Source organism: Tauraco erythrolophus, chromosome Z, assembly GCF_009769465.1.
Source record: "Tauraco erythrolophus isolate bTauEry1 chromosome Z, bTauEry1.pri, whole genome shotgun sequence".
Taxonomy (NCBI): domain Eukaryota; kingdom Metazoa; phylum Chordata; class Aves; order Musophagiformes; family Musophagidae; genus Tauraco; species Tauraco erythrolophus.
Window position 1 is genome coordinate 44,215,089 of NC_141496.1, and position 21,460 is coordinate 44,236,548.

Sequence of the window (21,460 nt, forward strand, 5' to 3'; positions counted from 1 at the left end):
TAGTTTAAAGACTGTTGAAGGACCCACATGTTACATAGCTTTTAGAAAGGGTGCTATTACTTTTGATGTCATTTTACTGCATGTGCAGGGGGTGACCTTAAGTGACTGAACACTCAAGAAGGTAACCCAAAGATGAAGCTCCTGCACTACTCCTGCTTCCCTTTACCAACACCTTTTACTTTTCACACTTGAGGTTCAGGCCATCCAAAGGAGAAACTTCTATCCTGCAAGGATTACAGGATAACAAGTCAGAGTTTCACTAGCAGCAGTTAAGTGTGCTCTTTACATCTTACAGGAGTTTCCTGCTATTTTGTAGTCCTCGGGTTCAGCATTGCTCCCCAGGATCCTCCCCACACCTCACAGGTTCTTCCACAGTTACCTAGTGATTTAACAGCTGTTTTTATAAAGAGACTCCTCTATAGTCCATACACGCTGAGAGACCCACCACTACACAGCCTTCTTACACTGCAGCAATTCTTGCAGAAGACTCCTTTTCAATGTTAAGTTTTACTTCCCTTGTAGAAGCTTAAGAGGTTTTGGTGCTCCAGATCACGTAAGAAATCCTTAGTGGCCACAGCCTGAGGCACATGGCCCAACCTCTCCTACAACCCAACTTGCAGGTGCCATAGAGCCACATACTCCAACAGGGGAGAGTAAAGCTTCCCTGCCTTTCAACAGCATAGCCAGAAAGGGATTTATCTGAAACTGAAACATGCTTTGGTTGAGGACTAGTTTAAAAGCCATGCTGCAGAATCAGTGGCATCAGATTATTAGATCTGATCTTCAACAGCTCCAGCCTCAACAGTTACATGTGGATTTGAACTTCTCTTGGTACTTCCCATTGCCCATTATGCTTCTCATGAATGGCTGTGATATCAATTGCTAAATTCCCCAGAACCAACACCCATTTCAGTTTGACACAGAACTAAGAAGGAAGAGGACCTCTGTGTTGTAAGGCATCAGATGAAACCTACTCACCTGTAGAAAAAAACCACCATCCTTTCTACTCATCTTGCACTTTGACAAGGTGAAGAGAAGACTGTCTAAATATTAGTTCCAATTACATTTCGCTTGACTACCAGTGATGTTGCAGAGTCAACTACAAAATTCCATTTACCACACAGGAACCATCTCAAAAAAGCATGTTGATCTCTGTTTGTTGGAAATAGGGAAGAGTGTAACCATGAAGGTCAGACTGTTAGGTGGTATGCGAGTGCTCATTTTAGAAGGGAAAGACTGAGAAAAACACTTGGTCACTGCTTCAAGAAGATCCTCTTAAGCACTTCCCTTGCCCAAGAGTAGTTTGTTGCTCTGGACATAACAGCAACTTAAAGCAGAGTTCTCGTTTACACCAAGTAAGTGTATATTGACAAACTGTGAGCTGAAACCAAAAAGCAGTTTGTGTAGTACCACAGAGTTGTCAATGGAGGCTGAGTCAAAAAGGAAGACCTCTTAAATGGACTTTTGCACCCAGAGAGCATCATCTCATCAGCCTGACAGCTACCACATTGTGGCAATAACTCATCTCGACAGTTGCTATAAAGCCACCAAGATGAGTAGGGGGTTTCAGGTAGACTTTGTGTTTATGAAAGGATAAAGTCCGAACCAGACTAGTACCTGGTAGGCCATCACAGGAGAACACAAGTTGCACATACTCGATTAATGCTCAGATTCTTCACAAGAATGTTGCTGGAGATCAAGTAATCACTCAAGTTTAGCAGTAAGTGCTCAGTTATTTACTCCACCAAATCCCAGTGATACTAGCCCTGAACCCCCTCACTCAGGATAGTTAAAAAGGATTTATCTACATGCTGTTAAATTAAGACTGTGAGACCCTGGGAATCACAGCAGCATTCCTAAGGCCATTAACACCAACCAGGCATTTATTTCAGGTTGGACTTCAAAGAGGGAAAAGAGGGACTTGCAGAAACAGTTACATTTCTAAAGGCCAATAAAACTACTAAAAAAATAGATCTGTACCAAAAGTAATCTTAAAAGACTTGCCGTGTGGTTCAGTAGAGACAGGTATGAACACCACGTGTACCTAATAAGGTACCCATCTACTCCCACCGACCTGTTCAAGGCAAGTTTCACACACAATGATGCTTGGTGTAAGCAAGCGTTTGACACCTTTTTGGCTTTTGGCTGCTGCAAAAAAATATGGGAAGAGAATGCAGGGTTCTACCTTTATTACAGCAGGTACCTTAAGTGACCAAGCCCAAAGTGGCTCTAGTTCAGAAAAAAAAAAAACTAAACAAAAACAACAACAACAACACAAAAACAAAAACAAAAACAACATTTAAAGCATGGACCAAGAGAATTCTACCATGCAACTTCCAGAGCTAGCTTTAGAAAAAATACACTGAAGACTCATACAAGCTGCTTCCATCATTCCCGTAAGCCTTGCAAGGCCGCTGTTCAACTCACTCTGGCAGCTAGGCTGATTTTGATCCCCAAGTCAGTCACAAGTACACTTCAGCCAACTGACATTACTTCATAATCACCAAGGCAGACAAAGATACTCAGTATGAACCAACAGCATGCCACACTCACAAAAACCACAGTTCATGCTTGCATCACAGGCTATCTGCAGGTGGTGTTGGTATGCTCTGTCTAGGACCAGTCCAACTCCCACACAGAAAAGTCTCCATAAACCATTTTATCTAGAGGGAGCATATAGACGGTAGCAAAACAGAAAATGTTCATTTCCAGCCTTTCACTGTCCATCCAAAAAAAGGGATAAGGATTGGTTAGGGAGTACTGTATCATAGGAATAATTATCTCTTTTTTTGGCAAACAAAACAGAATGGTAATAAAGATGTCATTTGGCACCTTGCAGTAGAGTTTTATTTTCATCTTTTTAGTGTTTCGCTCATCAGTTCCTTCCAGACTAGAGAGGTAAGTTTTATCAAGATCCCCGTGCACTTTCACTATGAACCCCTAATCACTCCATAGGATAAAGAAGGAACCATTCAAGATAACTCAAAAAGATGAAACATACCGCAGTTTAAACACAGAAAGTGAGGAAAAAAAATCGAACAGTTTTCAGAGCATCTGTTCCAGCCTAAGTGCAGCTGGCACTTGAGTTAACTTGACAAAAGGAGTCCTTCATACAGTTCCAGTATGTCTAGTGGTACTGAGCATAGAAGTGCTAGACTGTCCATGAAGGTACTTCTTATTTGGTCTCTGGCTTGTCTTGCAATAGTGGTATAATTGACTCCCACGCTGTAAGGCACTGAAGAAAAAAATAAAGATTTTAAAAATGGTTTGTACATCAGTTCTTGTAACTTTTGACCAACTCTTCCAGACCAACAGAATGCAAGTTCAAGAAACACTATCTGGGTCTTGATAGATTATTACAGAAGCGGGGAAAAGCCTCAGAATCTCAAACAGCAAGAAAGTGTTCAGGAAGAACAGCTGAATAGGAAGAATAGCTGCAGTTGCCAAAGAAAGAAAATAAATTAAAGCTTTCCAAAGTCATTGCCTGGCCCAAGCCATTGAAAATTATCAGAATACCCAGTATTTCCAGATATCAAGCTAGATTCTTCTAAACTGAAGAACACCACAGCTTTCAGCTAGGCAGACAAACTGTTTCTAGCAGAAATTCAGATCTTTGCAGAGTGACTGTGGAAGACGGCCGATTGGGACACAGAGGCAGCTATTACAGACCACCTCCAGCAAACTTATCTGAAAAACTCATGCGTTTAGGGAAGGTAGTTCAGAGAGACAGTGTATTCTGGTACATCTCTAGGACTTGACTCCTCTGCATGACAAACTGGTAGCGCCCGGCATAGTAAAATAAAAGTGCAGCCTAGCTTCCGAGTTATTAGAAAGTCACTCCAGGTTTTGGAGTCACTTCCTCAGACACGTATATTCACTTCAGTGCTTGTGCTGTGTATCATTACTGCCTTTCAAGCATGTACAGCCCAGAAGTAGAACTGAACAATACAGACCATGGAATACACGTTATTAAACGTTGGAAACGGGCAAACTCATCACCACCTCTTATACCCCCAAGTCACTATTGTCAAGCATCTTCCTTCCAATCTTGCTGATTGTACTGCAGGTAAATAGAGTATTTCCAGTTGTGCATCCTGAAGCAACCAGACACTTTCCTACCAAAAAGCTTCCTTGCTGCAGCTAAGAGCACAACTAAGATGTACAAATTTAACTGTCAATTGCTAGATGTTCAGTGGAGTCTTTAATACCTTCCTTGACAGTAGTCTCAGAAGAGAGAAGAGACCAGGGTGAAGGAAGTTTTGTGTGACTAGTCTTGAATTACTGACAAGACAGACACTGACAGGGAAAGGATGCAAAGGAACTGCATACCAATACTACATGGAGAGGTAGTCTAGCCAGGAAGAAGTCTGTAAAGTAGATGTGGAAAAAAGCAATAGGCAAGATGACAAAGTATTTCACCATGTATAAGCCTAGTAGTGTATAATACAGCAACCACTGCATTGTTCTAGCACGAAGGATACCTAGATTGGTAGCATACACAGTTAATGTCAAGGGCCTTTCATGTAAAAAGAATCTGACACTGAATCTTGGACATACGCACCAAGTGAAAAGGGCAGAGGCACCTGACTCCTATTTCCAAGACTAGCATGCAAGAGTCAGAACTATGCACAAGGGGACAGAGATCAGAATAATTTATGCATGCCAGGTGTAATCTACATGCAGATCCATGGATGTATATTAACCTATGTAGTTTGGTTAATAAAGGCAGAATCAAGGTTTTTTTCTAGTCTGGTAGTGTTACTAGAACATGCAGTTTTGCTCTTTGCAAAACTACCACTACCATTGCTCAGTAATTTGTTCAATTCAAGAACACAAGACAGACAAGCATGCAGAATGAAATGTCTTTACTGGGCTGCCTTGCAAAAGACTGCTAGTCTCACGCAGATCACTTGAGCATGACCAGCAACTCAACAGATGACACTAAGCTGCTGACAAAGAGCAGCTTCCATAGCACTAGAGAACTGACTTAGGTGCCCAAGATTCTTTTCTTCAAGACAGCGTGAAGAACTGCCACCATCTCAGAGGAAAAGGAATTCCTCTTATTCCTGCCAATGTTCCAGCAGTGCTACATACCTTCTCGTAGTACTGGATGTTTTTATCTGCCATCCCCATGAGTAGCTGCCTAAAGTCCTGTCTTTTGTTGTTCTGCCATCTCTCCATATCTGCTTTCAGGTCAGCATTGAAACACTCTACTCGGTCTTGACACTTCTCAACATCTGTGGGTACCTGCAGGAAAAGAAGTGAAGATTGAAACTGTTATTGGGAGTGCTAGACTGCTGAAATACCTCAAACCTCACTGAGCAAAGCTAGAGAGGACAGCATACATGAACAGTCCAGTAGTCACCCTGAATAAACTCAGTTATGGCTGTAGGGAGAAAATTCTGTATTGGTGACGAGACAGGATTGCTTAATTTGTTCTCTGCTGTTTGAGGTGGTGGACAGTTGTGCTTGTCCCTCTCCAAGTCAGCTATGAAGGCAGACTGAGGAAGAGCCTGCTAGGCGGCACACGAAGAGGAAGGCCATTTGGTGTAAGCGCTGGGTGCCTAGGCTCAGTTTCTAGCTCTCAAACTGAGCAGCTTGACTACAGCTCCAGAGCAAGCTTACTCTCCTCCTTCCCATTTACAGTTGCACTAGGCATTTCCTGATTTACAACAGTGCATATAAAACAAACATTTAGGTTTGCCCAAAGAGCTCGATATGAGATCTCAGTGTTACCTCTCAACTGTAGTATACAAATAGCAATGATCAGCTATGGCTGCGGAATAAAATTCCTAAGCCTCCTATTTCTAGCTTCCACTTTTAACCTTCCAGGCTGCCTTAAAAAAAAGGATAGTGCAAAGCACTGGTGATCAGCACTGTGGATTGGCTCATGGGCCTTTGGGCTTAACACTGGACACGTAATCACACATAAGCAATGAGAGAAATCTCGAGACAGCCTATTGCAAGCCTAGGTAGAGATTTAAGTGGATTACGAAAGTAGACACCAGCCCAAGGTAGATGCACTTCAGGCCAAAGAAGTTGGTGGTCTTTGCTTATGTACACTAACTAACATCATGTACACCACCAGGCAACTACAGGAATAATGGCAGGAAAGCCATGAACACCTGTCTCTCCCTTCTCCTTCTGCTGCACGGTCCACACAAATGGGAAGCCTATAAGGACATACAGGCTAAAAGTCCACGACCTCAGAAGAGGAAACCCCTGAGCTCTAGCACCAACGTGAGAAGTGAACTTCTGCTCTGGAAGCTGCAACTTGCACAAATGCAAAAGACAGAATGAAGAACATTTGCAGAAGTTTGTAGTGGCTCCTCTCATACTCGATACTTACAGTTGCTTACTTCACGCCCCTTTTTCTTTGAGGGGCACAAAGGAGAACAGACTGCGTAAGAAGCTTTTCATGGGTAACAACATAGGAAGTTAGAGGTGTGCTACTACCTTGCAGCTTGGCAATGTCCATGATTTAGGCAGAAATGTATGAACTGTGGTTCTCCTCCAGGACATGGATTAGGGTCGATCACTAAAGTATTCCATCAACTAATACTCAAAGAAGGTCCTACATCTGTTCTCCAACAAAGCTGTTTGAGACACAGGAAGCACCTTCTTCATACTCATGGGATTAGAGTACCCCGTTATTCACACAACTGGATTTGTGGGTGAATAGGCAGCTTGAGGCTTCAGTAGTTACACACTTCCCCCACCTTCTCACAGCACTATACTTTTGGCTACAGAATCCACTCTCCTACAACTCCAAACAAAATTCTCTCATAGGCTTCAGACAAGAGCTACCAAACCAGCGCCTGGAACGTTTAGAAGATGTTTCCCTAAAGGCAAGTATGCCTTGCGTCATATTTATAGGTACCCTGCTATCTTAACGGGAAAGGCTAGGCTATCAAGAGAAAGAGTCATGAAGTCTGGAAGCAAAGCCACATAAGATTTCCCAATCCAATTAATTTAGTTTCTAAACATTCACCATCTTCCTGCTCCTTCTGCCAGGATCTGAAACCACAACGAAGTTATAATAAAAAAAGATCTGTTCTTTTCCACAGCCAGTTACCCTGCAGGTCAGGCTGAGAGGGCTGTACGAGTTTAGAGCTACAGGGACAACCCAGTGGTCAGCAAATGGGTCATGTATGCTCTATGGAAATGAACTCCAGCTAGGTCTTCTCAGGCATCATGCAAGTGGTGTCTGCACAGCAAGGGTCCAGTTCAAGAATGTAAAGACCTTTCCTTCCAAAACTGCACCTTCTCAGAACAGATGTTGCAACTAAGTAGCTGAAACAAAATTCTAATTTAATTAACAGCTTTTAAGCACTTTATATCTAATACAAGGTTAATGAAAACTGAGGTTACCATTCTAATATCAAATTCGGACATAAGCTGAAACATCAGTGCTGATGCACTGATCAGTAGATGCTCATCTACTTTTACCAGCGGAGATATTTAATATTAGCTAGCAACTAGGAACAGAGAAGATAGACAACTGGACTTTGGGGGAAGCTGCTACTTTCTTACTGATGGCTGCTCTCAACTACTTGAATAGCTCAAAAAAAAAACCAACCTCAACACCAAATGATAACTGCCTCAAACTCCAATACACTCTAGAAAGGCTCATCACTCTTTCAGTGAGTCAATTTAAGCTCAGAAGAGATGTACATGCAGGCAAGAAATGAGCATAAAATTGTATATTCAGGAGTCTGGTCACCTCATTATAGGATATGAAGTTCTGCACCTATATCTATTCCTCTTCACATAATTCTTGAAGAGACCAGAGTCTAAGTATGCCTCAAATCTAGAATTTAGCCTGGTCAAGTGCAGATGGCATTGCTTTCAGCACAAGCATGTCCACTTTTTTTAACATGTCCACTTCTTTAAAACTCCTCTACAGCATCATTATCAAGTAACAAATGGTCCTGATGCACAATGAATCCAGTATTTTTTGGGCAACAAATCTCTGTATATGATATTTCTACCCTCACAGGTGTCTGGAAACATACGCTATTACAAGCCTTTTTTTTCCTGTAATATATATGGTCATGGTGAACAAATACAGCTGTACAAACAAGAGCTTGAACAGACTTACCACGCCAAAGTGAGAACATTTTTTCATACAGTTGCCCAATGTACTTTATTTTTATTTTGATTAATGTAAAGATACCTTAATTACCCGCATTTCAGAGGACTTTATTGCAGAGCTTGGATTAAAATTACCATGCTTTTGAATGCGAACTTTCATTTTCAGGTCTCATTTTGGGAGCAGGTTTAATCCTCAGGAAGTACAATAATAAAAGAGTAGGAAGCACTGTGTGAACTATGGGGAAAAAGTGATTAGTACTGGGGTTACTACGAATTCAAGGGAAGTTCCTGTGTTACTACGTATCAACTGAGATATTTACTGTTCCCACAGATCACCACCCTGCAATTCCTGGAGGCGGACAGAATAAATAAGGTCATCAGAGGTGAACTTCATCTCACCAAAAGGAAACAATGCCTGCACTTCTCTACATTAGTTGGGTTACTGCAAAATCAGCTCCAGCGTGGGTCAGAAATGTGTAAGAAGCACTCACTGTACTTGTTAGAAAGAGAAAGGCTGCAGACTCCACACTAGCACTGTTAGGCTAGTGCTGAAAACCAACACACTCTACACTTTACATGTAAGCTTCAGTATTCTGAGCAGTATTTGCTGAGAAACGTTTACAATAGCCCTACAAGCCTTCTGCATTTATAGGCCGCTGAGTTCTAAGCTGATCGTCTCAATGCAAGAACAACCTAATGATACCAACAGAGCTTTGTGAAGCCAATCTGATTACGTGTACAGCAGGTCCCAGAATGCCCTCCAGTGGAAGAGACTAAAAATAATAAAAAGCTCTCATTTTGTGATCCAAAAGTAGGGCTTTTTTCCCCCTTAAGATTTGTTGGGATTTTTAACATCCTTTCTGCCAAATCAGCTAAACATGCTGAAAGGAACACAATGTTGTTCACTGCTTAACCCAGCTCATGATCCTCTGTCTGCTCTTAGTCATAGCCAGGAGACCTCACTGAATGTAAGATGTGCTGCTACCCACAGCTCTCAGCTACCAGCTCTTACAGATGAGGACACTCCTTCTAAGTGGAAAGGATATGAAAACCACAAGCTAGTATTTTACAAACATGCTAGGAGTTCTATTAGGTTTTTTCAACTTCATCTTGTAAATGACAAAATACTTGTGTTAGAAAAAAGGTACAAGGACTTGCCAAAAGATATGCTCATACTCTGCAGAGAAGACATAAGTATTCAAAAAATTCTTAGACAGCTATTTAAGTGCTGTGTTTTACTTAATAATCCCACTGACAGATGAGATGCAGAAGCCTTTTAAAAGGTGAGAGATCAGCAAAGTTCAGCAGTTCCACTGCATCAAAATCTTGAGTCAAATGCCTAGAAACCTCAACTGGCTTACTAGATATGCTAGACTTAGCTCCCTCTATCTGACATACAACTTGTTAGAATACCTGCTTATACATAGCTACGCTGAGGAAGTAAGAGTACATACCACAGCAGGCAGCAGTGGGGCAGGCAAAAGACCAAAATACAAGATACTGTATTTTGCAGCATCTTGCACCACAAGATACTTAAGACACCACTGTTTGTAGAGTCTGTGACAGACATAAGATCAGAAAAAATACCAGTTTGCATTTCTATGCTCTGTTCTCTTCAGCTTCTTAGATTAAAGACATTATGTGAATCTCCTGTAAGATTACCACACAGTAGTCTTATTAACACAAAGTTGAAGGCGAATCAAAAACCCCAGGCAGAGGAAGGGAACAAAACCTGTCGTCATGGTTGGTTAAAGTCGCAGAGATGCAAGACAGGGCTCTGGCACACTGCTTCATGCAGAAAGCAGGTGGCAGCACAAGCATACCAGCTCACGGCTTTGCTGTGAATGAAGCCCAGCCAAACCCGTCACCCAGTGAGACCTGCTGTGCCTGTTCAGCATCACACAGGAAGACCTCCCTCGCTGAAGGGGAAAACATGAGGTCTTCCACAGTCAAAACAGGGATCCTACCATGCAGTTCAGCAGCGGCAGGGCTAGGGACCCTAACTCAGCAAGCTGACACACTGCTACAGCACCAGGGACTGTTCTACGCTGCTTCGGTCCCTGTCACGAAACACTCCAACTGATTGCTGGCTGTTGTTCAAGTGTTACACAGGTCAGAGCCATCCTGCTTTGAATGGTGGGAGATAGCAGTGCAGTAGTTGCTAGACAGGTTATATATCACACACAGAAACACACAGAATGTTAGGGATTGGAAGGAACCTCAAAGGATCATCTAGTCCAATCCTCCTGCTAGAGCAGGACCACCTAGACTACATCACACAAGAATGCGTCCAGGCGGGTTTTAAACATCTCCAGAGAAGGAGACTCCACAATCTCTCTGGGCAGCCTGTTCCACTGTCCTGTTACCCTTACTGGGAAGAAGTTCTTCCTCATGTTTAAGCGGAACCTCTTATGTTCCAGCTTATACCCATTTCCCCTTGTCCTGTCATTGGATGCCAGTGAGAAGAGTCTGGTTCCATCCTCATGACAGTCACCCTTTACATATTTATAAACATTAATGAGGTCCTCCCTCAGTCTCCTCTTCTCCAAGCTAAAGAGACCCAGATCCCTCAGCCTTTCCTCATAAGGGAGATGCTCCACTCCCTTAATCATCTTTGTGGCCCTGCGCTGGACTCTCTCAAGCAGTTCCTTGTCCTTCTTGAACTGAGAGGCTCAGAACTGGACACAATATTCCAGATGAGGCCTCACCAGGGCAGAGTAGAGGGGGAGGAGAACCTCTCTCGACCCACTAACCACATCTCTTCTAATACACCCCAGGATGCCACTGGCCTTCTTGGCCACAAGGGCACATTGCTGGCTCATGGTCATCCTGCTGTCCACCAGGACCCCCAGGTCCCTTTCCTCTGTGCTGCTCCCCAACAGTTCAGTCCCCAATTTGTACTGGTATGTTCATCTCTAAGTCTTTATTTCACACCAGCTTGCCAACAATAAACTTCTGTTCTGCCAGAAATCGCTTATACCGGAAGGAAGTCACCAGACCCAGGCAAAGCAAGTTCTGTTTCTTCATTCTTCTCAGGAAGCAATGTAAGTGCAAGATGGTTTTGTAGAGTAGTCTTATGTGCTAACCTTTGGACGGTCTTCTTTTTTCAAGGCTACTGCTTCCAGTTTTGCTTCATACTCTGCTTGAACTTGGTCTCTCTTCTTCAACACATTCTATGGGCAAGAGAAAAAACAACCGTGAGAGTGATCTTCTTGTTCCTTCCCTCCCCAGTCTGCAAGAAACCGCAAAGTGATACAGCTAATAGTGATACAGTGCTAATTCAGGCCAAAGTCAGACTTTCAGACTTACTTCTTGCTATTTCACAGGATTTAGGGAGCAGCTTTCAAAAACAAAGAGCACTTGCTCTCCAGCAGCTGGCAGGGTCAGATAAAATTCAAGTTGTGGATGAGCTGGAGACATACAAGATAGACGTTGTCATGTAACCATGAATATAACCCTGACTAAGGAAATTGAATTCACCAGTTGACCTATTATTAGCATGAAAAGGATACGAACAAAAGCATCAAAGCTGTCAAGGGCTAGTGAAAAGCTTCTGATATCCTCAAGCAGCAGACAGACAACAGCATGGACTAAGAGATGAGAAGGGCACCAGGGAGGGTATTACATCTCCCTTTAGTCCTTTATAGTAAGCTGTTACATTCTCACGTTAAAACAAAAGTTAGTTTTGCTTATAGATCAGTTTGAGGGGTTTTGTTGTTGGTTTAATTAAAAAAATTAAAATAATGAAAAGCCGTTTACGTGAAAAGCACTGAACTATCTGACTTGAGTTTCACAAGCAGTAAACGTTTTGTTGTCAGCATATTCTCAGAATAGAGCGCAAAAGATATTACTCTTATCTTGTACTACATCCACAAGCCAAGATCGCCACCAAAGTTACACTACAGTCTTACAATTTAAACACAACCACAGAAATTAGTCTTCTTAGAAATATACTACTAAAAAATAAGCAGTTCTGTGTCTGCGAGAGTGGACAACTGACTTCGTCAGCCTTCACAAGGAAACCACTAGCAATTTTTTTTATAACGCAGTTGATGCAAAGTTATTATCAAAAATGCTGAGGGAAGTTGGCCAACTGCTGAGGCACCTGTAAATTTGAGCTTTTCTTGTAGCCATCTTGGCCAGTTCATGTTTCTAGTCTTCCCTTCTGACACCCAGAAGGAATTACCTCATTAAGGCAAAAGGAAGTAATTAGTCATTTTAACAGTTTCAGACAAGGCTAGTAGAGCAGGACTAGTCACACACACTGCTACCTACACAAATACCTGTTTAAAAGAGTAGTTTTCAGAGCTCTAAGAGCCAGTCTAGCCAAGATCTGTTTCCTAATTAAAGATGTACAAACCCTGTGTCTACTAATCATCATCTTCCCTCTCTTCCCTTTTAAGTCAAAGGAAGGTCATCAATGCAGTTGCTCTAGAGTAGAGATAGGAGACATTGAAATCAATATTCTTACAAACCTCAGTCCATGATAAAATGAGAAAGGCATCCCATTCACAAAGTTGCTATTGGTTTACACAAAAAAAGGAGGCAAAACTAAAAACTTGACCTTCTACAGCTTAACCTTCCCTTTTGTCCCCAAAGTGATATAAGCAAGCATGCCATTGGTCACGTTTGCTTGAAAAAACACAACATCCTCATTCCTTTTGGAATCTGAGCAACTATGTGGAATAGCCCTTAAGTGATTGAGGTTACCAATGCAACAAAAGCCTGAGAGATTTAACAGTTATTTCTACTTTGTATTGCCTCTTGAACCCGAGTCAACTGGAATTTCTTCTCAGAAAAACAACTGCCTCCAGCAATTGCATTCAGCCTTCAAGCTGGATCTGTACCATGAGCAGCCAACAATAAACAGGAATTGGCAGACGACATTCAAAGGGCAGGTGTCTTATTTCTCCTTAAGTGCTCAAGTCTGTCCACTGAGGATCGTTAACAGTATGCTCCTGAACACAGCGTTAAGTATCCATTAGTGGCCCACTTGTAAGAGATAAGAAAGATACTGCCTTATCTTTCACTTGTCCCATATGTGAAAGGAAGTGTTTCCTCTGGCACCTCCAGGCAATCTCTTCTCAGCCGTAGAACAATGCATTAATGCTTCATCAGCTCCTCTGCAAAGCTCTGTACCAACTACCTCCAGACTTAACCACAGCCCATGCAATATTTCCACTAGTTAAGGCCTCAGAGAGAAAAGAATTTAAAAATAAAATTTAAAAATATTTAAAAGAATTTAAAAATAAAATTAAAAATATTTAAAATAATTTAAAAATAATTTGGATTTAAAAAAATTTCGAAAAATTTAAAAATTCGGAAGACACTAAAACAAAAAACCTTACATACCACATTTCAGTTATTTGGAAACAGAACTAAACTACTGGTTCCTGTAGAAGCAAGACTTAGTTTGTTTTCAGTGAGGCAGGTCCTTCTCCATTTTGCATTTAGTCGAGACATTCCATCTATATCTCTGAAGGTACTCCAGCCAGGAAGTCAGATTCATCTGGGGCCCAACTTAAATGCCTTTATGCCAATGCGCGCAGCATGGGGAATAAGCAAGAGGAGTTAGAAGTGTGTGCGCACCTGTTGGGATATGATCTTATTGGCATCACGGAGACGTGGTGGGATGAATCTTATGACTGGAGTGTCAGAATAAAAGGGTAACAGGCTCTTTAGGAAGGATAGGCAGGGCAGAAGAGGAGGAGGAGTTGCCCTCTATGTCAAGGACCAGCTAGAGTGCATGGTGCTGCACCTGAGAACAGATGAGGAGCCACCTGAGAGCTTATGGGTTAGGATTAAAGAGAGAGCAGGGACAGGGAACATAGTAGTGGGGGTCTGCTACAGACCACTTGACCAGGACTGGGTGGATGAGGCCCTCTACAGACAGATAGGAGCTGCCTCACATTCACGAGCCCTGGTCCTCATGGGGGACTTCAACCATCCTGATATCTGTTGGAAGGACAACACAGCAGGGCATAGGCAATCTGCGAGGTTCCTGGAATGCATGGATGATAACTTACTTCTCCAAGTGGGAGAGGAACCAATGAGGAGAGGTGCTACGCTGGACCTTGTTCTCACCAAGAATGAAGGGCTGGTGGGGAACATGATGCTCAAGGACAGCCTTGGCTGCAGCGATCATGAAATGGTAGAATTCAAGATACTTAGAGAAGCAAGGAGGATGCATAGCAGGCTCACTACCCTGGATTTCAGGAGAGCAGACTTTGGCCTCTTCAGGGATCTCCTTGCTAGAGTACAATGGGACGAGGCCCTGGAGGGAACAGGGGCCCAAAAAAGCTGGTTAATATTCAAGGATCACCTCCTCCAAGCTCAGGAGCAGTGCATCCCAACAAAGAGAAAGTCAGGTAGGAACACCAGGAGGCCTGCATGCATGAACAAGGAGCTCCTGAACCAGCCTGGGCACAAAAAGAAGGCCTATAGGGGGTGGAAGCAAGGACAGGTAGCCTGGAAAGAATACAGGGCGATTGTCTGAGCAACCAGAGATCAGGTTAGGAAAGCTAAAGCCCTGATAGAGTTAAATCTGGCCAGGGACATCAAGGGTAACAAGAAAAACTTCTATAGATATGTCAGTAATAAAAAGGTGACTGGTGACAGCCAACATGGCTTCACTAAGGGCAAATCCTGTCTAATTTGGTGGCCTTCTATGATGATGTTACAGCATTGATGGATAGGGGAAGAGCAACTGACATCATCTACCTGGACTTATCCAAAGCATTTGATACTGTTCCACACGACATCCTTGTCTCTAAACTGAAAAGACATGGTTTTGATGGATGGACCACCCGGTGGATAAGGAACTGGCTGGATGGTCGCTCTCAAAGAGTTGTGGTCAACGGTTCAATGTCCACATGGAGGCCTGTGACGAGTGGTGTTCCTCAGGGGTTGGTACTGGGGCCAGTGCTATTTAACATCTTTGTTGGAGACATGGACAGTGGGATCGAGTGCACCCTCAGCAAGTTTGTCAATGACACCAAGCTGTGTAGTGTTGTGGACACACTGGAGGGAAGGGATGCCATCCAGAGGGACCTTGACAGGCTGGAGAGGTGGGCCTGTGTGAACCTCATGAAGTTCAACAACGCCAAGTGCAAGGTCCTGCATGTGGGTCAGGGCAATCCCAAGCACAAGAACAGGCTGGGTGGAGAATGGATTGAGAGCAGCCCTGAGGAAAAGGACTTGGGAGTGCTGGTGGATGAGAAGCTCAACATGAGCCGGCAATGTGCACTGGCAGCCAGAAAGCCAACGGCATCCTGGGCTGTATCAAAAGAAGTGTGGCCAGCAGGTCGAGGGAGGTGATTCTGCCCCTCCACTCAGCTCTCATGAGATCCCACCTAGAATACTGAGTTCAGCTCTGGAGTCCCCAACACAAGGACATGGAGCTACTGGAACGAGTCCAGAGGAGGGCCACGAAGATGATCCGAGGGCTGAAGCACCTCTGCTATGAAGACAGGCTGAGAGAGTTGAGGCTGTTCAGCCTGGAGAAGAGAAGGCTCCGGGGTGATCTTATAGCAGCTTTCCAGTACCTAAAGGGGGCCTACAGGAAAGCTGGAGAGGGACTTTTTACAAGGGTGTGTAGTGATAGGACAAGGGGCAATGGATTTAAACTGAAAGGGGGGAGATTTAGGTTAGATATAAGGAAGAAGTTTTTTACATTGAGGGTGGTGAGGCAGTGGAACACATTGCCCAGAGAAGTTGTGGATGCCCCATCCCTGGAAGTGTTCAATGCCAGGTTAGATGAGGCTTTGGGCAACCTGGTGTAGTGGAGGATTTCTCTGCCCATGGCAGGGGGGTTGGAACTAGATGATCTTTAAGGTCCCTTCCAACCCTAACCATTCTATGATTCTACTTCAGGAGTTTGCCATCAGCCTCCTTTCTCCTATGACACTTGCACACTACATAGCTTCCTATTACGACTATACCTCCTAAGAGGATCCTTATTTGCTGCATGCCTTTAGAGAGAGAGTTAGGTATTCATGTGGTGCTTGCTTTAAACACACATTAAAGGTGATGTCCAAGCACACACAGCTGAGGATCACATCATCTGATAAGCCTTTCTGGCAATGTTAAGCACAGAGAGTTCATATAACGTTTTAGTATCAGAAGTGAATTACATTGAGCAGAGTTTGTCCTCTGCCCATGACTCCATGGGGAACACCAGCATACCGCAAAAAACGTGGTACCACATGTTTGCTGACACGGGCCTCACTGCAACAGGACTCAAGACATCGTCCAGTTATCTCATGTCCAGTTATCTCAGTCGCCTGTGTTTTAGAAGAGGTCCCTCCTAGACACCACCAGCATGCATTTTAACTCAAGCCCACAATGCAAGCCTCTCCCCACTTCTGCAAATCTTTCAAACGAACCCAAAGATTGGGTTTCCCTGGGGTCAGCCAATGTTTGTTTCAGCTAGAACTACTGGACTTTGCCTCCATATATGCAGTTCCTCAGGTACAACAGTGCTCCTGAATACACTAAGGTCAGCGTTCATCTCTAAACCAGTGAGGATAACCTGGCAGTTCTTACTCTGAGCGACGTTCACCCAGCTAGAGGCTGCTCTACACATCAAGTTCCCACACCTATACCTGCAGTACAGTGTGCAACAGAGAAAGCTATCAAGGTGGCATTGAACTCCTCGTACCTAAAGACTTACCTTCCATCAAGTACCCTGTCCAAAAGCTGTTCTCTGAAAGACCAAAACAGGACTTTAACTTCACAAGCAGGCTTCACAAGCAGACAGCTGATGAATAGGACTGCACTGATAGTGAAGAAGACTGACCTTTCAGCAGAAAGCCACCTGAACTCCAAGAGTAGCCTCTTTTACAGTTACTTAGACAGTTTTATGGATCCCAGGAAGACAGTTCTGTAGCTGCTTACTGCAAAAATAAGCAACAGACTGGTAGTTTCTACTGTAAGAAGACTGCACTTGGTATGACCTGAGAGATTTCAGTTTTGGTATTTGAGAGGGAAGCAAAATAGCAATAGTCTTTCTTGACTAGTAACAGTTTTTATTCTTGATTTTCAGAATAAAGCTAATGAGATGTCCAAGCAGGAGGACATTAAGCAGTATAGTCCTTACTTACTGTTAACTGCTATTTTGCAAGTATGGTTTCTAGATCCAACAAGTTCCAAAGCACCAACACAATGAGTATGTTCAGTTCATTACCAGAAAATATCTGACAGGAAGAGTGAATCCTTCAGGGCACTAGAAAGTCAAGTCAACAGTCTAAAAATTAAGCTAAAAAGCAAGGCTTTGTTCAGCTGAAGAGGTACTTCAGGCAGTTCAACATCACCTACCACAGAGAGAGGCATTAAAGACTTGCAGCTGGACCACCTGTTGGCTTGGAGACTGCACTTAGTGTCTTTGCCATCATCTGACAAGAGCCCTTTTAGAATGAGGCTGTCTCCAAGCCAAAAGATAGTCTGGCTGCAAGTCTTTAATGCTGCTCTCCCTGTGTTAAGTGGTGTTGAACTGCCTGAAGTACTTCTTCAGCTGCAGAAACCCTTGCTTTTAGCTTAAAAAAAATTTGCCCCTCTACATTTGTGAAAAGCACCTCTCAACTCAGCTTGCCACTTTAGATGCCATCTCCAGTAGGCTGTGGCATACGTAGCACCAAAAGCCAGACATTCTGGACTAGAAGCTTTAACCACTAACCCCATGCTCTGTTTATTTGTAAGTACACCCTCCCCACCCCCTTCCTACAGAATAAAGGTAAGTCTGAACACCCTGGGTCAAAGCTTCCAGCTACAGCTCAGGGTGCTCCAGCAATACTTGGGTGTTAATAGTTCTGTAAAGAAAATGCACCTTGTTTATGCTGGGATCAATACCATGAATACAAAAGCAAAGAGTAACACTCAGTGCAAAGCCTTCTGCAAAAATACTTCAGCCAGGCAACACAGGAGCCATACAACTAGCTATCTGAAGCTGGGAAAAGAAATCTGCAAGTGTTTCAATTCTCAGTTTGATAAGTATAGGATGACTAAGACAAAGAAGGAATACCATGTTCAGACCGTAGGTTTACAACAGGCTATTAGAACTCTGACGGGGTGCATACTGCAGCCTTTTAACAGTTGTTCCAAGCGGAAAGTCCTCAGAAGGAATTTGTGTGTTAGTATCCTTTACAGGGACTACTAATACATACTGTAGCACGGGCATGTGGCAAAAAGCTCTAAGAGCCAAACTAGAGTCCTCAGTTTCAGTTTTCGGTGCAGTTAACTCAGTAATTCTTTTCCCCATGCAACAGGAATGACTACTAATGCTCCTTAACTTCAAGAAAATAAAAACTGCATTGAAGTAGCTTTTACTACTTCTGCATAAACAGTAAGATATTAAGTTCTTAGGGAGACTAAGAATCACAGAACAACATCTTTAAGCAGTTACTTGGTACGCAGAACTTAACAGAACTTTACAACAGACACATCCTGCCTCTGGTATGGGGATGACACATTTGGACATGCAGTTCTAAAAGGAGCCACCCAACCCTGCCACATACAAGTGAGAAGCTGCTAATGCTACCTTTTCTGCAGTGCCAGCACTGACTCAGTAACAAAGAATTAATCTACGACTGACTTTCTAATAATTCAAAGAGAAGATTCTAGTCAGCCACAGGATGTCTCCTATTACCATCCACCACTCCAGTGAAGGAGCAACTCTTCCAACACTGTGTGCACTGTAGCATTACTGATCTTAGCTTGACTGAATAGCAGAGCAGGTTATGCTAGTCCTGCAGTACTCTGCTACTAAACATAACTAGTTTTGTTTGATTATGAAAACATCCTCCTACTTAACATATCTTACTTCTTCACTTTTCCCCACCACCAGCCTTCTCACTGTCAGACAGAATGAACTCACTGATATATCATTCCATATAAACACAACAGTGTCTTCTGCCACAGCGCTCTTTACCTTCATCGACTCCGAGTACAATATATATTCCCTAAGCACAGGCAGGAAGTCTTCTGTCATGTCTTCACTGAGTTCTTCGAGTGCTGTGCAGCAGTTCCCAATACAGGCAGACACTCCTTCCAGTGGCTCTGACAACTCAACCTCCAGCCCTCCCCACGTTGAATAAACAGGTCCATATTCACGTAGTTCCACCAAGTATTCTGCAAGAGGCAGATGAAAAAGTAGATTAAGAGAGTAAGAGCAAAGCACAAGAATTTGCAAACACTTACACCAAACAGGACAAACTACGCACCAAGTCTGGCAAACACTAACTTCCCCAGGAGTCGAGTCTTGGGTTGCATTATCATCTTACTAGACAGAACTCTATGGCTGCACAGGTGACAGGTCCAAGTTGCCTCCTGCTTAACAGACCATTCCTACAAGCTTCCAATACAAAGACACTTGCATCTGTGCAGTAGCCAAAGTCAATTTTTTCAAACATACATAAAACCCGGCTCTGCTAAGACAGGTCTGTAAAGTTTGTCTTCATCTACGAATTCCATCTGTACCCCTCCAGATGGAATCCATGGGTTTACCTCCTTCCTGAAAGTCTTTCCAAAAATAACTCTAGTAAGAAAGTAGGTTGGTATAACAAGAGCGATTTTTAAAAATGTCTGAAGAGTTGAGCTAAATAACATACTGCATTAGGCTTTAGGCCTGTTTTATATCTGCAAGTGGCATTACATTTAGTTCTGTCTGGGGCTCATTACAGGCCAGAATCATTGATGTAAGTTGTCTTGGTCATGCCATCAACCAGAACAAGATACAGAGCACTAAGACTTAAGTCTTATGATAGAGCACCTTGTGTCCTTACCCAGCTGTTCCTTGATAATCCGTTGTGCTATTCTGTCAATGGTACCAAGCTTTAGAGAGAATGTGTCTAGATACTCCCCAATGGCTGCAAACTCCAGTGGCCGACTTCTTAATTTGTAGCCTCCTGTGACATATTTGACAGACTCCCCCATCTTTGACAGTAATGCCATTCCTTGCTTTTTGTAGGCATTAAGATCCTAGGAAGTTAAAAAAACCCACAACGACAGTTTAGAAATATTTCACTTGCACGCTGGAAGATTAATGCAGGGAAGGATACTTTCCAGTCAAGACCAAATCTGGTGAAGGCAAGTGATTACACATGACATGTAGCCTTGGACAAAAGCTCACTTTGTACAAGTTGTACAGCTGAGCACAGGTTCAAGACTACCTCTAGACAGAGATAAGCTATGCAGGAAAATAGTATAAAGTACATTATAAATGAGTACGTGGTCTACCTTTGCACACAGCCATACTTTCTCATGTTCCTGTACTGTCACCAGACAAGTAGTGATGTTAACAGCTGTTTCTACCAATACTGTTCATGCCATTCATCCACACATATTTTTATGTCATAGCTCACCACACCAGTATTACGCAAACGCACCAGCTGGCTCTGATGACCTTGTGCAGAGCTACATATTGCATGTCTGTTTGGTCAGCAGCCTCCTCACACCAGTTGTGTGTTCGCATACAAGGCAGAGGAAGACCGTACACAGAAAAAAGGCACCATGGGGAGCAGAGCACAGCTTCTCTGCAAGACAGACCGCAGCTCAAGCTGGGTCAGATGTAGCCGTGTGCCGGCACAGAAAGCTTAAACCTCCTTGCCAACACTTTATACACGTTTTCATAAATCGACACTCAGACAACTGATGTTAAGGTGGTTGTTTAGCTACAATCGTCAGGGGATTTCACCTTGACAGCACGTCAGAAAAAAACAATGTTTTTAGTTAGCCAAAATGCTGTCGGTTTTGCATTTTACTCCTTCCAGCAGGGGTCACTACTCAACATCACAAAACAGGCTTAACAGCTATGACTGTTACCCTATGCCACCTGAGGAACAGACGTTTTCAAACTAAGTAGACCTGCAGAGGTCAAGAATCAAGACATGAGTATTACAGATGGGACTAAAAGCTTAGAGTTCTTAAAAAAAATACAACAGCCACCTTCAAAGCATGTACTATGGTATTCTTTCCAAATATCTAAGTCAAACGTAAGTCTGATTAACAGAACATCTTAGCAGCTCCTGATTAACAGGCATCTTAGCAGCTACTATAATTTTGAATTATGTTTGCATTTAAATGCAGTGGTTCCTTGCCTTCCATCTGTCCTAAGCACTATCTGCAAGCAGGCATCAAAAAAAGACCCTTTAACTCAAAACTATTTACTCACTCTGTCAAACATTCTGATGTGTTACTGGTCCAAACAGGGAACTTGAAGACAAGGCTGGATTTTCTTTTTCAGTCAGGAGGTGGTCTCATGACTTTCTGCAGTAACTAAATTCTGAAGTCCTAGTACACTGAACTGACACCTCACTGCTGCGCTAGAGACAGTCAGAAGAACGCATGTCCTTTTCCCTTAGCCCCCCTAGAT

The 21,460-nt window shown here is 43.1% G+C and overlaps 1 protein-coding gene across 1 annotated transcript in view; it reads right to left on the bottom strand.

The window, feature by feature from the left end:
* Window positions 1–2,341: 2,341 nt before the first annotated feature.
* SNX30 (sorting nexin family member 30) overlaps window positions 2,342–21,460 on the bottom strand; it is a 51,471-nt gene continuing 32,352 nt past the window's right edge. The window contains exons 5-9 of the mRNA XM_009992394.2: window positions 19,872–20,067; window positions 19,019–19,218; window positions 11,181–11,267; window positions 5,095–5,247; window positions 2,342–3,235 (exon numbers count right to left, since the gene is read on the bottom strand). Coding sequence (XP_009990696.2) covers window positions 3,176–3,235; window positions 5,095–5,247; window positions 11,181–11,267; window positions 19,019–19,218; window positions 19,872–20,067 — 696 coding nt within the window. The 3' untranslated portion in view covers window positions 2,342–3,175. The remainder of the gene's footprint in view (window positions 3,236–5,094; window positions 5,248–11,180; window positions 11,268–19,018; window positions 19,219–19,871; window positions 20,068–21,460) is intronic.